Source organism: Pagrus pagrus (assembly GCF_965226575.1).
Source record: "Pagrus pagrus genome assembly, chromosome: 9".
Classification (NCBI taxonomy): Eukaryota; Metazoa; Chordata; class Actinopteri; order Spariformes; family Sparidae; genus Pagrus; species Pagrus pagrus.
The window spans coordinates 33,515,846-33,531,982 of NC_140193.1; the positions used below are offsets into that span (position 1 = coordinate 33,515,846).

A 16,137-nucleotide genomic window follows, 5' to 3' on the forward strand; every position below is an offset into this window, starting at 1 on the left:
TGTTTTAGGCCTGAGCTCACCCTGAAGCCCGATTCACACTTGTATATAGAGCACCTATTTCACTGTACATAATTGCACTTATCACTCGTGTTGTAAATAAATTGTTTTTTGTTACTCAACTTACACCGTGTTGGGTGTCGGTTATTTATGTTAGGCTTGGCTCCCTAGGTCGAGCGTAACACAGCTACCTTACGTTACAGCTACGTAATAAAATACTATTTATCAACAGCTAAGTAAGCCACTTCTAAAAGTTATTGAGGGCCAAGAGACTAACAGATGCTGCCGTCAGCCACATTGTGGCTGAAAAATAAACCTACATGAGCCTCGGACCAGCTGTGTCCCAGCTGTTGTCTGAGTAGCACCAGACCGTGACACAAACGTGACCCGTAAACCTTAATCTCTTGTTTATGACAGATAAGACACACAAATACACACATCGTAATGCGTATATGATAATCCTTCATATTGATTTAGCAAAGGCTTCGTTGAAAACAAATGGACAAGACCGGGAGGAGGGTTAGCAAAACAGTTGAGTAGTGACTCAACACTCTAAACACTCAACACTCATGCATACAACTCAATAATCTCTCTCATTTCTCTTTCTAATTCACAGTGCTCTCCCGTCAGCCCTCGTTGCTATAGGAACCCGACATGACGTCGGCAGTGGCAGAGCGCTGGGATGAAACGCTTGTGTTGTGAGACAACAAAACTGAACGTGGGTTTTGATTGACATTAGCTAGGTAGCTAATGTAACGCTAAGTAAGCAGAGTGTTTACTGAGCAAACAAAAGTTTACAACATGTTTGTAATGAAAATACAACAGTCATCAGCAACATTCAGTGTCTGTCCAATCTGCTCCCTCAAACTGACTTTTCTGTCTCTGTTATTTTTCTGGCTTAAAAACATGATGTTTTTGTCACATCCAATGAACAGTAAATTATACTCTTTTACAACCTCATGTTCAATGCGCCAACATTAACTTCTCACGTTACAATATCAGAAGCGATGCCAATCTCCTTCGCATCATAAGACTTACCAGTCTCTATCTTAATAATTACTTAGCAAGGAAGCTATCAGTTTAAAGTTATTGGTAATGTGTGAATACCCTTTAGTGGACAGATTGTATGACCACATTCTGATAGCGGCATTGCCAATGCATAAGCCTATGTATATAGTGTATACTGTAGGCAAAGTGTAAATATTGGTAATAAGCTAAATTTGAGCAGCAAAAATTCAAATATAATTTGAATATCACAAATAATAAGGATTGAATTTGAATGGGATTATAGAGGAAGCTTTGCAGCTTGAAGGATATGGCCATGCATTGTACAATATAACATATATGTTATGTTGTCTGTTGAAACCCTTGTGTGGACAGCAAGTTCTTTCACTTGTGTGTCTAAGAGAGCAATTAATGTTTTTGTTAAAAAAATAATGATCGTGTGTGAGAAAATCGTGATCTCAATTTTCAGGGAGAAAAACGTGTACCAATTGTCACAGTTTCATACTCTGTGTGGGTTATTACTTGTCCATGGTCTTTGTAGTATTGATCCCTGAGTGTATATATTGCTGTGTGTATATGAAAAATAGAGGCACCTCTTTAGTATGTTCTCATGCTTGATGAAGGCCTATAATCCTGATGGTGGTTGCACACGTCCTATTGAGTGTCTTCCTTCTATGATAGACCCGGATGATACAACATTAGCAATAAATATCAGCGATACACACACCATTGATAGCAATAAGAAAGTGGTTTGATAAAATGCTCAATAGTTTCATTGGTATGCGTTAAATGCAAACAAACATGAAAGCACGTAACGAATACGCCCTAACTCACAAACACCCTATCATATCCCTTGATAATTCAGCATGCTACAAATAGCCAATCATTTAACAGGCACATCCCATGTGTGCACTATCGCCAAGACTCTAGTGTAGAGTGATGGGTTGTTATGGATCACACAGTAGTTCCTACAACGCCAGACTTACTCCGCCTGTAAACTATTAACTTGCACAGTAGCTCTGGTCACTCATCCTCCGGAGCCACACTAACTGTCAGAAAGTCTGTGGGCTCATTTGGTGGAGGGACCATCCGCTAGTGCCAAAGTGGTTGGTGTTTACCAGGGTTACGGCTCACTCCGCCGCTGGATGATTGTTTTACAAACCAACCGCGAGAAAAACACAAAAGCTCAACACATTAACAGCAGAGTGAGAAAATGAGTGCTGAAGGAGAGGAAATTATGAATAAAAAAAGGGCAGATCAGCTCACCAGTATGGCAGTATTTTTATTTATTTGTATGATTTTATTTGTGTGTTTTTCATTGCTTTGTTAACATAAAAATGATTCGCTGTGTGCCTTGATAAAGTGGTTAAATTCAAAATAAAGATGTTGAATTCAACGTTCTTTCACCTGGTCTTTAAAAATGATATTAAAATAGGACAGGTCATTCAAAAATGATCAATAATTATCGATATCAACCGATATAAAACTTCACTATAATGACAAACTTTTCAGCCATATCGCGCACCCCTACTCTATGATTGACATTTTTATAGACTCACTGGTTTATTCTATTTGTTGTCTTGTTTGGGGATGTTAATTGAGTATCATCTTACACTTGTGCATCATGAATTAAGGACTAAGTGCAATAGAATGTATCTGTGTATGTATCATGTTTATGTATGCACATATTCATGTTTTTTTGGATTCTATTCTGATGAAAAGCTGTGTTACTCCAATCGTCACTACCTTGGTGCATTAAATAAGTGGATATGGGAGTGCTACAGTCTGGGACCTGTTCATTTTTGTATTTCATCATTTGTTGAACTCAACATGTTATTGGTGACTTTGCCAGCTTGATTGTAGCGTCATGTGGTGAATCATGCTAACCATCAATTAGCCTAGCTGAATTATTTCTCTGTGCTTTTGCAATATCTGGAGATTAGTACTACCCAGCCAGCTGTGAGAGAACTTAAATGAGGCCCAATGAAATGAAATACAATTTTAATTTCCAAAGTCCTTTTGAGAGATAAAAATAATAAGAAAAATTAAAGCTGCAAGCAGCGATGAACGGGCAATCGCAGTCCACGCGTGTCGGGGCATGCGGCTGTCGCGGCGTGCTGCTGTCGCTACATGCTGCTGTCGGGGCATGCTGCTGTCGGGGCTTGTTCATGCAACAAATTCCATTGAGGAATCAAAAATCAAGGCAGTCAAGCTATTGTTTTGTCATTTAGCAATAAAAGTGCTCCCTATTGGTTGATTTGCACCAAATCTTTCACAAACCGTCATCGGGCCATGGAACACAATGCAAAAAACTTTAGTGTTAATGGAACTGTATTTCATCAAGATATGGAAGACTGTCTGTCTGACCACAATGTGCAGGAAATTGTTGTTTCATATTTTGGCCGTTCTTTGGACAATCACAATTCTTTTAGTAAGTTTTTGTCAGGAGGGTCCACAGATGCTGTGTGCAAAGTTTGGTGCAAATGGGAGAAATTGCCTGGGAGGAGTTGGAAAAAGGAGGTTTGCGACATTTAGCGAATTTGCGAATGAAATTGTGGCGTGAAAGTGGGCGTGGCCTACATCACACAATTCAGCTGTATGCAGGGAACACATAGATATAAGGTTTAACAATGTGTGCCATATTATGTGAGAGTTATTAGCGCAAAATTGTTTTGTGTTGATAATAGCGCCACCTGCTGGTCATATTTGGTGTGTAAGTTGCAGGGGCCAGTCTATACCACCCCTATCAATTTCATATCCATAAGTATTATGGTGTGGGCACAATGGCAAATATAAAATTAGACTGCCACCAGAGCGCCACCTGGTGGCGGATCGGTAAAACCATTAACAGATATCCTCAGGAGTGCATTGACAATAATTCTACCAAGTTTCGTGTTAATCTGAGCAATTGATGTGGAGATATAAAATACTTTTTACAATTTAAAGAGCGGCACCTAGTGGTCATCCGCACAGATGTTGCACAGGGCCTTAGGGGCTCATGGGGAAGTAGTTTCCTGAGTTTCATGTCATTGGGACAAACCAATGTGGAGATATGCAACACTTCCTGTTTTGAACGAAATCTGCAGGAAATTGTTATTTAATAATTTGAGTATTCTTTGGAATATCAAAACTGTTTTAATAAGTTTTCGTCAGGAGGGTCCACAGATGGTGTGTGCAAAGTTTGGTGCAAATGGGTGAAATTGGCTGGGAGGATTTGGAAAAAGTAGGTTTGCAAAGTTTTGCGAATTTGCGGGAAAAAAACCCAGGCCGCAAATTTGCGTGGCCTATATCAGGAGATTCAACAGAATTCAGGGAACGCGTGGATATATGGTTTTTGAGCAATAGGGACATCGCAGGTTATCTGCTGGGGCCCTAATGAAACTGCCACCAGAGCGCCACCTAGTGGTGGATCGGTAAAAGCTTCAACAGATGTCCTGAGGAGGGCATTGGCAATGAGTGTACCAAGTTTTGTGTTAATCCGACCAACCGATGTGGAGATATAAAATACTTCAATTTAAAGAGTGCCACCTAGTGGTCATGGGGCAAGATTTTGCACAGAGCCTTAGGGGCTCATGGGGAAGTAGTATCCTAAGTTTCATGTAATTCGGACGAACCAATGTGGAGATATGCAATACTTCCTGTTTTGAGCAAAATCTGCAGGAAGTTGTTATTTAATAAGTTGAGTATTGTTTGGAATATCAAAATTCTTTTAATAACTTTTTGTCAGGAGGGTCCACAGATGCTGTGTGCAAAGTTTCGTGGAAATTGGTGAAATTGCCTGGGAGGAGTTCGAAAAAGTAGGCTTGAGACATTTCGCGAGCTAGTGAAAAAAAATGGTAGGCGGATATGGGCGTGGCCTACATCAGGAGATTCAAGACCATTCAGGGAACACGTGGATATAAGGTTTTTGAATGTGCGACAAAGTATATGGGAGTTATGAGCCAAAACGCATTTTCCTTGATTATAGCGCCACCTAGTGGTGGAAGTTCACCACGACCATAGATTATCAAATTTTTCGCCAAGCCTAATGCCAAATAAAATCGCGTTATTGTCCATATTCAGGCAGTGAAAAATGAGATCATTTTGGTCGAAGAAAAACTAAAAAGAAAAAAAAAATTCAAACGGCAAGCAGCGATGAATGGGCCCTCGCCCCATGTGCGTCGGGCTGTGGCGCCGTCGGCAAGGTGTCATCATCAAGGTCTGAAGATGATATTTAGTGAGTGTGAAGTCTGTGGCGTTAAATCTGTAGGACAAGTTAAATAAAGTACCATGCATAGAAATGAAAAAAAAAAGAATGGGAAAAGCCATAAGGGGAGCGTTAGGGGGCGCTACTTAGCTGTCGTGCTGCGCATGAGGACAGTTGTGGTATCTAATTGACGTACTCATGGGTAAGGAGCTACGGGCCAAATTTGGTGAGTCTGCGAACATCCTAAAGTCCCGAAAAATGCATATCACCGCACGCCATTCACGATGGCCCACTTCCTGTTGCGGCGAAAATTCCGACAAAAATAATTCCAGCCTAAATCCTTGAGACCCATGACTCCTGTAAATTTCAAGACGATCCGAGAAAAAGTTTGCGGGGACAAAACGATGTTAGGTGGCGCTATGGAGTCTCCTGGCCACATCCGCCTCTAATCGTGTCAAATTTTCAAATTTTTCACCACTTGTGACGTATGTTCCAAGTTTGGTGAATTTTGGGGTATGTTCAGGCTGCCAAATATGCGATCTCGGTTTAAAACTGTGCAACATATTATGTGGGATAATGCGTCTATACCACCCCTATGAATTTTGTTGACATAATTGTTATGGTGTGGGCACAGTGCCTAATATAAAATTAGACTGCCACCAGAGCGCCACCTAGTGTCGGATCGGTAAAACCTTGGTCAACTATCCTCAGGAGGGCATTGGCAATATGTGTACCAAGTTTTGCGTAAATCCGACCAACCGATGTGGAGATATAAAATACTTGAATTTGAAGAGCGCCACCTAGTGGTCATCGGGCAAAATTTTGCACAGAGAACTTGAGTTTCATGTCATTCGGACACATCAATGTGGAGATATGCAACACTTCCTGTTTTGACCCAAATCTAAAGGAAGTTGTTGCGCAGGTTCCCTGCTCGGGCCCTAATAATAATCTCCTTACAGATACAATAGGTCCTCGCACGAGATTCGTGCTCGGGCCCTGATAATAATTATTCCAAAAACAATAGGGACCTCGCAGGTTTCCTGCTCTGGCCCTAAAAAACACATTTATTGAATCTAGAAGCTTCTATTGAAGCTTGACTGAAACTGGGTTTCCATCCAAATGTATCGAGTTTAAGAGAGGATTTTGTGAAAATGCGCAAAAAGCAAATGCGAATTTATGCCCGTTTCCATTTGTTATTGTTTTGCGATTATTGGGAGAGGAGGAGTGCACCGTGAGATTACGTCATAAGAGAGCGTGAATGTATCCATGACAACAGTTGACAGTCAGCTGACAGTTGACACTCAGCTGACACTCAACATCATGGACAATTTACTGGTGAACCTGTCGGCTCTTGGGAGAACATTAGCTACGATTTTGTCAGCGTTCACAGCCTACAAAACCCTCCTGAAGAGAAGGAAAAGAAGATTTTTAATGTTACGAGTGCTGTCGGAGTTTGCTGAAGGGAGTTTGCATTGTTCATCCATTAGATCAAAATACTTCAATGTGCTTTTGGCTTTCCCCCTCTCACTGCTGTTAGCCATCCGACACCTCTCAGCCATGTAGCGTTGTTTTAAATTCTTCCATTTGCTTCTTTGGATTAGCCACGGTTTGTCAAAGCCTTTGGCACTCATTTGCTTCTGTAACTCTTGATAAACTGTCGCGTTTCTTTGCTGTTTTTCACCGAGAATTGCGTTAATGTTCGCTTCTTTTATTAACTGTAGAAATGTTTCAGTTTCTTCGTCCCCCCACACATACCTTCCACTCTCCTCCGCAACCATTTTTTGAAACTGTAGCGTAGCGTAACGTCACGTAACGTGACATACCACGACGTCACATCCGGGTTTGTCATGATTTATTCGCAAAACCTGTTTCCATAACAAAAAGTTGCATTTTCCTTTTATCGATACGCTGACAAATCCACCCCCTCCAAGCGTAAAAACTTGTTTGAGAATTTACTGCCTTTTTTCGAATTTCTGGTGTTTCCATCCAAGTATTTATTCGCAATTTTTGAAAATGTGAATAAGAAAAGGTGGATGGAAACGCAACTTGAGAGTGAAAGATGTCTGACGTAGCAAAATGTTTGAGCTCTTTTATGAGAAGTGAGAAATATATTTCGGATCATTATGAAACTATGGCGAGAAAAAAATAGATTTTGGTGGGCTGCCAGATTCTAGGTAATTCATGGGAAACACTGCAGGATGTTACACAATCAGGAATATCCTAGAGGATCATCAAACAATGGTGGAAGGTTATTAAATCTCTCTTAAAATGTGTTTAATAAAATTATGTGTCATTTGAGATAATGCTTAAAAGATACATTTGTTATTTGTGCAAATGTGTTGAATATATGCTAAATATGAATTTACATACTTGGAAGTTGAGGGTAAAGGTTTGCAGATTCCTATAGATAGCATAAACAACTGCCAGATCAATTTTTATACTGAATTTTGTCATACCAGATATTTTTTTGTCACACAGGATCAGGTTATCAGGTACAAATACATACTGTTCATCTGTTGTATCCTGTCCCTGCATCTGCAACATGGTGCTTAAAAATTTGGCTGTGAAGGACGTAATATAAATCTGTTGTTTTGATGGTTATGCCTGAGTCATCACACAACCCAAGAGAAAGAGTAGACAACTGCTACTATGCATTCTGTACATTTTAAAAGGCATTTTGTTAGCGTTTCAGCCCTTGGTAGCTCATGTGAGGTCAACTGTTTGCCCCTTCAGTGAGCAGGATTTTCGAGTATGATGTAATGCACTCTGTCTCTTAATGACAAACATTTGTGGCCCTGTTTAACCATAGATAACCAGTAATAGTACATAGTATTGGTACACTGTTTCAGTGAGCAGTTTTCACCCTAAGGGCTTTGTTTATATGTACATAAAGACAGAACATTAACAGAGCACCCTGACAGATCAAATTAATGTATAAGATCAGCATATACACACTTCACACTAACTCTGTAGCTCAAGCAACAGATGCTCATATAAGGACAAGAATCTTGCTGCTCTCCACAGCCCCTTTAGGGTCTCGATTAGACCCCTATGCCTAAACAGCAGTTATTGACTGCACTCCCAGCAGAATTAACAGACTGAGCCACAGCCTAAAGCCAAGAGCCTAAAGCAGCTATTGCAGATAACAGGAGAAAAGGAAAAATAGTGGTCAGAGAGAGAAGTCTAATACCAGGAGCATACAGATAGAAACATATGACCATTTTATTGGACACGTGAGGACAAAAGACCTACCTGAGGCTTAAATTTCTAAAACAGGGATAGATAATTAGCATCTTTTCAATTCAATGACTTAGAGAAAATGCCAAGTTGCTGCAACAAAGGAGGGTGCCAAGGTTGTAACTTACCGTCAGGAGTTCTTTCTGGAAGGACTTCCGCTCTTTGCTCTCTGCATTGTTGCAATCCTCCTTCAGCTTCTCCAGCACTGATGCAACCCTCTCAGGTTCACTGTCCAGCTCTGCGCGACAGAAATCGGTTAAGGACAGGTTGAGATATCCCAGGGCATCCGCGAATGCTCGCCAGTTTCCAATGTTCTCCATCAGTATAGTTCTTACAGAGGCATAGATATATGTGAGGAATTTGCAGGGCTTCAGTATCTGCTCCAGTAACAGTGAGGTGGTAAGGTCGGGCCCGCTGAAGTAAATGGGCTTAACTTTGCCAACCACTAGCACATTCTTGGCATGAACAAATCCCATTTTGCCCTGATAATATCCAATGTACCATTCTTTTGTCCACAACTGGCCCTTCAGCTTGATCTTCTCCTCACTCAACAAAGCTACAAAGTCTCCTTTTTTGTACTCGAGTAAGTACTGATTTTTTGTTTGTCGGCTGACAGTTTTGATCAACTTTCCAAATTTCAGGCTGTTTATTCTCCTGTCCTGAAAAACAGGGTACTTGGTGGCGATGGCGAGGGGCGACAAGACTATCTTGCCCACTTCCTTCTTCTTCAAGAAGCGTCGTTGCACTAATGTCTTTGGGCCTGTTTTGGGTGGTGGTGTTGGTGTCTGGACGCAAAACTGAGCCAGTATACAATCTTGGTCATCTTTGACCTGGATTCTTAAGGTGAAATCAGAAACATCTTCAGTGTTGCGCGAAGCAATGACGTAGACAAGTCTGCTGACTTTGCCGAGTTTAACTTGGAATCCCCGAACCACTCTGGCCTGGTCACCAGCTTTTACCTCATAATTGGCCATGTTGGAGTAAACCCCAACACGGAGGTCTTGGGGTTTGGAAAGGACAAACTGGTGTTTACCCCATAGCTGCAGCACTACTGATGGTGCAGACTGCACCTGTTTGCCGACCTCACTCACCAATAATGTTTTTGGGGCACAATCGTGGCCAAACATAGCTACGACTGTTTTGAAGGACGGGTGAATATGTTTGGGACCATACACTCCTAAGGTAATCTTTTTAACCACATGCTCCCAAACTGTGGTGTCTACAGATAAGGACTGGGACTGAGACACAACACACACATACATGCACGGTTCAAGGTTATCCAGGCACACCTGGACTGTGTCCCCATACATGTATGCCTGAGGAATGGGAGTGTAAGGTCCCTCTTTACAATCACTCCTGACACACAAGACTTCTGTCGTTTGCCTGCTCTCCATTTTCACCACGACAGACACTTTCATCTCCAGAGTAAGTGTAGTTTTGGTCTCCATGTTGCTAAGTTTAATCTCCACCACAGGGCTGACAGTGGTGCAGCGGTCGTTGTTCAGCTCTAGTGGTGGGTCGAGCAGAGCTTTGACTGAAATCTGCTGGGTGTCCCCTGGGGTCACATGGCCCTCAGGTATGTGGATGCTGATGTTGGTGTCTGGCAGCTGGACAGCCCCTCCTGAGCTGTCCAGCCGACAGACAATATTTGTCTCTACCGGCTGTGTTTGGCCCCAGCCTGGGTTCTGACCCAGAGAGTCCAAGTCATGGCAGGACCTGGCTAACTTGCGGTGGCTCAGCCACGCTGTCCGGAAATCCTCCCTGCTTTGGAACTGCTCTGGCACAGGTGCTTTGAGGCCTCCGAAGAAACTGGTGGAGCTCAGTGGGGCATCAGACTGAGCCTGCAGGATGGACAACTCAGACAGACTGTAGGACCGTTTGCTTCTAAAAAACGGGTTGTCCCTGCGCATTGTCTGTCCCACCCCTACAGTGGGACTTAGAGGGTTCAAGTTAAAAACGCCACTGCCAAAACCATTGATGTCGGCAGTGCTGCTGGTGGAGTTGGGCACTGATGGAGTGAGAGTATCAAACAGAAGAAGGTCAACGGATTTCTCATTACTATTTTGATCAAGTGAGCTCTGAGGACCACCATTTAGGAAAGGGTTTGCAGAGGTATGGGTTGCTACAAAAGGATTTTGATTTTGGAAGGTGGTTGGTTTCAAAATCACCCCTGCCCACTCTCCTATAAAGTCAATTTCTTTGGCTGCCTCCTCGTTACAGTCTCCCACAGTGTCAATCATCCCGCTGTCGCTGAAGGACGAGTCTCTATAGTTGATGGGCTGCACATAAGCTGCAGGGATGTAACCCATCTCTGTGTTGTTGTGGGCATACCACCACTCTCCTCCTGACGAGTCCAGAACATAAAGGCGGTCCCCTTTTGAGAACTTCAGAGTGGTGAAGCTGGATGGGCAGTAGTCCTTAATGGCGACAACTTCCCTTGCAGCACCAAAGGAAGCAATCGCGTCCAGTCGTAAGGCACTGGGAGAAGGCACTGGAAAAAATAATAAAACAATGTCAGATGGATGTGGATGATATGGCCAAAACATTAAATTAAGTGTTCATGAGTAGCAGTGTATGAAATTATAGCATATTTCACATTATTTTCTGATATCATGAAATAGTTGTCAGTGTTATTGAAAGAACCCAACACAACAAATATCATAGTATCATGTTCCGTTTGACATTATTTCCTATTGTTGATAATAATAATTAGATTATTTGCATAGTTCAAATCCAAATCATATCCATAACAGTAACTACTCCTTTGGAGCTTTGGTGAAGTTTTAGTGAGCGGGCATATGGACAACGAAGATGCGGAGTGTCAGAACCATGGAAAAGAGACGGCAAACTGGTTAGAAGGTTTTAAATTCACTCGCCTCTCGTATTGATTAACAAGGCCACTGCTCCACCAGAAACATCTCTCAATGCACAGTAGGGAGATTCCATAGATTATATTACAACATCTTGATTCTGATGGCAAGGTAGTTCAAAGTGCCTTATATTGGCATGGGAAAAAACAATCCTCTGTCCCTTCAATTGTTGATATATGGTCCAATCAATCCAAGCCGCCCGGATGCTTTAGCTATGTAGAGCATAGCTATAATATGTTACAGAACAGACTGAGGGGAAACTGAAAGTCTGATCAATAATTCGTTCGCTCCAGTTGTTTGTGCCTCTTGAAGGAAAAGGCTGAACAAAGTAGAATCTACTTACTGTTCAGTTTCACCTCTATAACTAGAGTTTCATGTCTCTCAGGAAATATTTGTGTCCCTGTTCAACCAAAACCCATTCCGTTTTTATATTAAAAGGTCATTGTAACTGTAATAATAATATTAATTGAGTAATGCAGTAAACCATGACACAATGAAGCTATGTCATGGTATACTGCATTTTTTTTTTAAGATGCTTATTGTGCTGTTAACATTTCATACCTTTGCAATCCTGCTCCAGAACCAAATTTTGCCACACCCGAGAGGAGAGGAGAGGAGAGGAGAGGAGAGGAGAGGAGGTTTTTTTTTTTTTGGTTTTAAAAGTCCCTTTATTGAGCCACTTCAAGGAGCAAGCAAAATCACTCATTCACTTGCTTCGAGATAACCACAAAAAACAACAACAGCACAAAGAGAGTATATGTATATCCAACTCCCCATCCTCCCCCACAGAGTACGAAACCACCCCAATAGCCCATATATGTGTGAAGTAGAGATGTTCCGATACCATTTTTTCCCTCCCGATACTGATTCCGATAGTTATGCTGTGGGTATCGGCCGATACGAGTACCGATACCAGTGTGTTATAAAAAAATACATATATCATACTACGCCTGCATGACTTTGATATGATTATCATTGCGGAAGGCCTGGCTCAGGTTAAACCCTTTGTAAAACATGAATGAATACAGCAAATGAAAGCCATTTATTTTTAAATAGAACAGTATAAAGCCGAATTCAGCACAGAGCAGACAGGAAGTCAGACATGAAATAATAACATGACATCCGGTTAATTTTCAAAATAAAACACTCCGTGTTGATACAAGCACAAAAACCTCAAATAAGAGACAAATACTCGCTCTTCTTCTAATCCTTCAGTCGGGAACACTTCGTGTTGTTGTGTTTATAACACATACATATAACTGCGGTCATGCGTGATTATGTAATCATTGCGGGAATTCCTCGGTTTCGTAACTCCAGCTGATCGGCGGAGCTGCGCTGTGGCGGACTCAAAACACAGCTGGTGGGGGTTGCTGGACGAGGACGACGGAGACAAACCGTACCGGAGCCGTAACGCAGCAGACACGTATCCAGTAGAATCTCGGGGCTAACGGAGCTAGGCTAATAAATTACGTGGTATCGGATCGGTGCCTGGACTCCAGTACTCGCCGATACCGATGCCGGCATTTTCGGCAGTATCGGAGGCATTTCCGATACTGGCATCGGAATCGGAACAACTCTAGTGTGAAGGCCTGCAAAGTGTCCATCATTCTATAGTAAGCATGCTCCACCCACAGTCGGGCCTTCAGCAGTCCTTTCAGAACCGACTCCGGCTCCGAACTGCCCACTGTTTGAGCTTGATTTCTGCGGGTCAGCCAGATGGCCAACTTTGCAGAACCAAATAAAAAGTTTAACAGTATGTGGACAGACTTCTTCCTGACACAGTATTTTGGGCCAAAAATAAACAAATCAAAAGTAAAACCCTCCACAAGACCCTGAAACATGGTTTTTAGCAACTCAAACAAGATGTCCAGACGGGGACACTGAACAAATAAATGTGCCAAGGTCTCAGTCTGTGAACAGAAAATACATTCCTCCTGAGTCCCGATGAAGCTGTTGAAGAACAGAGGTTCCTCAAACAACCACAGTCTCTTCAGGGTCACGCTTGACCCTGAACATCTGCCAAGCCTGCAGAACAGAGTTGTAAAAAGGAGCCAATCCACTGAGGTCCATGTCCTCGGGTTGTAGGAGGAACAGGTGTTTGTCGTAGTCTAGCCATCCAGCTCTTCTCAGCAGCAAACAGGCTGTGTCACACCAGCTTTGGACACAGTTATAAAGCAGTTTTTGTGCAGTCCTGAGTCTAAACGAGGCGATCTTTGACTGGACACTGATCAGTCCCTGCCCCCCTTCAGCCACAGGTATATAAAGGGCAGATTCCCGGATCCAGTGTTTAGCAGCCCAGAAAAAGTCCAGGATGGCTCTCTGAATGTCCTCTATCAGGCCTCTCGGTGGTGTCAGTGCTATTAATTTGTGCCAGAGGGTCGAGGCAACCAAATTATTGGCAACCAGAACACATCCCCCATATGACAGCTGGGGTAGCAACCATTTCCATTTAGACAACCAAGTACACACTTTCTCCTTTACTCCCTCCCAATTCTTTCTCTGGAAGCCCACAGTGCCCTAAAAAAATCCCAACACCTTCAGTCCCTCTTCCCCACTCAATGTCCTCCGGGCAGACCTGGCATTGCCTAATGATTACAATGTCCAACCCACAATGTTTCGCTTTTAGCCCAATTCACCCATGCAGATGATGCCTTTTCGTATAGGGACAGGGTGTCCTTCAAACTCTGAACATCCCCCTGGTTGGAGACAAGAGTCTGTTTGATAAGGCTCTGGAAAGCACCTTGTTATCTGCACAAAGGAGGGGCACTGGCCTCCAGTTCTTAAGTAAGGCCAGGTCTCATTTCTTTGGCAGCATGGAAAGCACCATACGCTGACAAGAAACAGGAAGAGATCCTGTTCTGAAACTCTTTAATAAAACACTGTGCAGATCAGGTCCAAGGATATTCCAGAACTGTTTAAAAAAGTAATTGGAAAGACCATCAATTCCTGGTGCCCGTCCCAGTGGACCAACACCTCACGTCCTGGACTCTCGATTACCTCACCAACAGGCCACAGTATGTGAGGATTCGGGACTGTGTGTCGGACACAGTTGTCTGCAGTACGGGGGCCCCACAGGGAACAGTCCTGGTCCCTTTCCTGTTCACCCTGTACACTACAGACTTCTCCAACCAATCACCCCACAGCCATCTATAAAAGTTCTCTGACGACTCTGCTATCGTCGGCCTCATCAGGGACGTGGATAACAGAGCCTACAGAGAACTTATTAAGGACTTTGTGGACTGGTGCCAGTGGAACCACCTCCAGCTCAACGCTGGGAAGATCAAAGAGCTGGTGGTGGATTTCCGCAGGCGCAAACAACCCTGCACACAGGTGAACATCCTGGAAACAGACATTGAGATGGTGACATCTTACAAGTACATGGGAGTTCACATGAACAATAAACTGGACTGGACTGATCACACTGCAGCAACATACAAGAAAGGTCAGAGCAGACTCCATCTGCTGAGGAAGCTCAGGTCCTTTGGGGTGCAGGGGGCACTCCTGACTTCTTTCTGGAATCAGCCATTTTCTATGGAGTAGTCTGCTGGAGCAGCAGCATCTCGGCAGCAGGCAGGAGGAGACTTGATAAACTTATCAAGAAGGCCAGCTCCATCCTGGGATGCCCTCTTAACCCAGTGCAGGTGGTGGGAGAGAGCAGGATGATGGGCAAGCTGTCATCGCTGCTGGTGAAGGAGTCACACCCCCTGCAGGTGACTTTCACAGGACTGGGCAGCTCCTTCAGCAACAGTCTGATACACCCTAAGTGTGTAAAGGAGAGGTATCGCAGGTCCTTCCTTCCTGCTGCTGTCAGACTCTACAATCAGCACTGCTCCCAATAGACCTCACTCTGCACTCTGCACTGTGCAATACGACTATACTATCTGGTCAATTTTCTTAATACCCATATTTATTATTTGTATTGTAAATAAAAATTCACTGCTGTTAATTTTGTACAATATCATGTTTATATGTAGTCTATTCTATTTCTTACCTTTTAAATTATATTGTTAATTTTTGGCTATTGTTATTGTTTTTTTGTAATATTCTGTCCTTTGGCTGCTGTGGCAAACAAATTTCCCCGTTGTGGGACAATAAAGGAATACTGATTCTGATTCTGACTGATGCCATCTGGTTGACAGCAACCGTCAGTTACTCCAAAGTCAGCTCAAAGTCCAGAGCAGCTTTCTCTCCCTGACTAAGCTGTGGAAGCCCCTCCAGGAGCTCCTCACAGCCCTCCATGCTGCATTGCTCTTCCCCAAAGAGATTGGTATAGAAAATCCATTGCATGGCTCCTCATCTCATCTGGACTGGTGGCCACTCTGCCTCCTGGCAGCTCAAGGCAGGTCATCTGTTTCTTCTGTGCCACTGACCTTTCCAGGTTGAAAAAGAAAGAGGTTGGGGCATCCATGTCCTTCAGCTGAAGGAAACAAGACCTTACAAGCAGGAAAGGCTCCTCCTGCAGGAAGGAGCTCAACGCCAACCTCTTCTCCTGAGGCAGATGGCCTTTAGTTGGATCTGAGTCTCCCTGCAACTCCTCTTCAATGTTCTTTATGCTCGTTTCAAATTCCTGAACTGTTGCCTTGAATTGGAGGTGTACTGCTGGCCAAAGACACAAATATGTGCCTTACCCAGATCCCACCATAGCTTCAGAGAACTGAAGTTTGCTTTCTGAAGTTTCCACTTTTCCCACAAACACTGAAAGTGTTGGCAAAATATGCTGCCTTGCAGGAGCTTGTTGTTAAAAAGCCAGTAGGACTTAACCCTTTCACCTGGCGAGATGTTCAAATGTAGGTTAACAAAATGGTGGTCAGTGAAACCAACTGAGTTTATTTGGCAGTGCAT

The 16,137-nt window shown here is 43.1% G+C and overlaps 1 protein-coding gene across 5 annotated transcripts in view; it reads right to left on the reverse strand.

Moving 5' to 3' along the window:
* LOC311263097 (SH3 domain-binding protein 4) overlaps positions 1-16,137 on the reverse strand; it is a 183,812-nt gene that overhangs the window by 97,040 nt on the left and 70,635 nt on the right. For all 5 annotated transcript variants that reach the window (XM_084362977.1, XM_084362978.1, XM_084362979.1 and 2 more), the window contains exon 3: positions 8,554-10,916. In XM_084362977.1, coding sequence (XP_084219103.1) covers positions 8,554-10,916 — 2,363 coding nt within the window. The remainder of the gene's footprint in view (positions 1-8,553; positions 10,917-16,137) is intronic.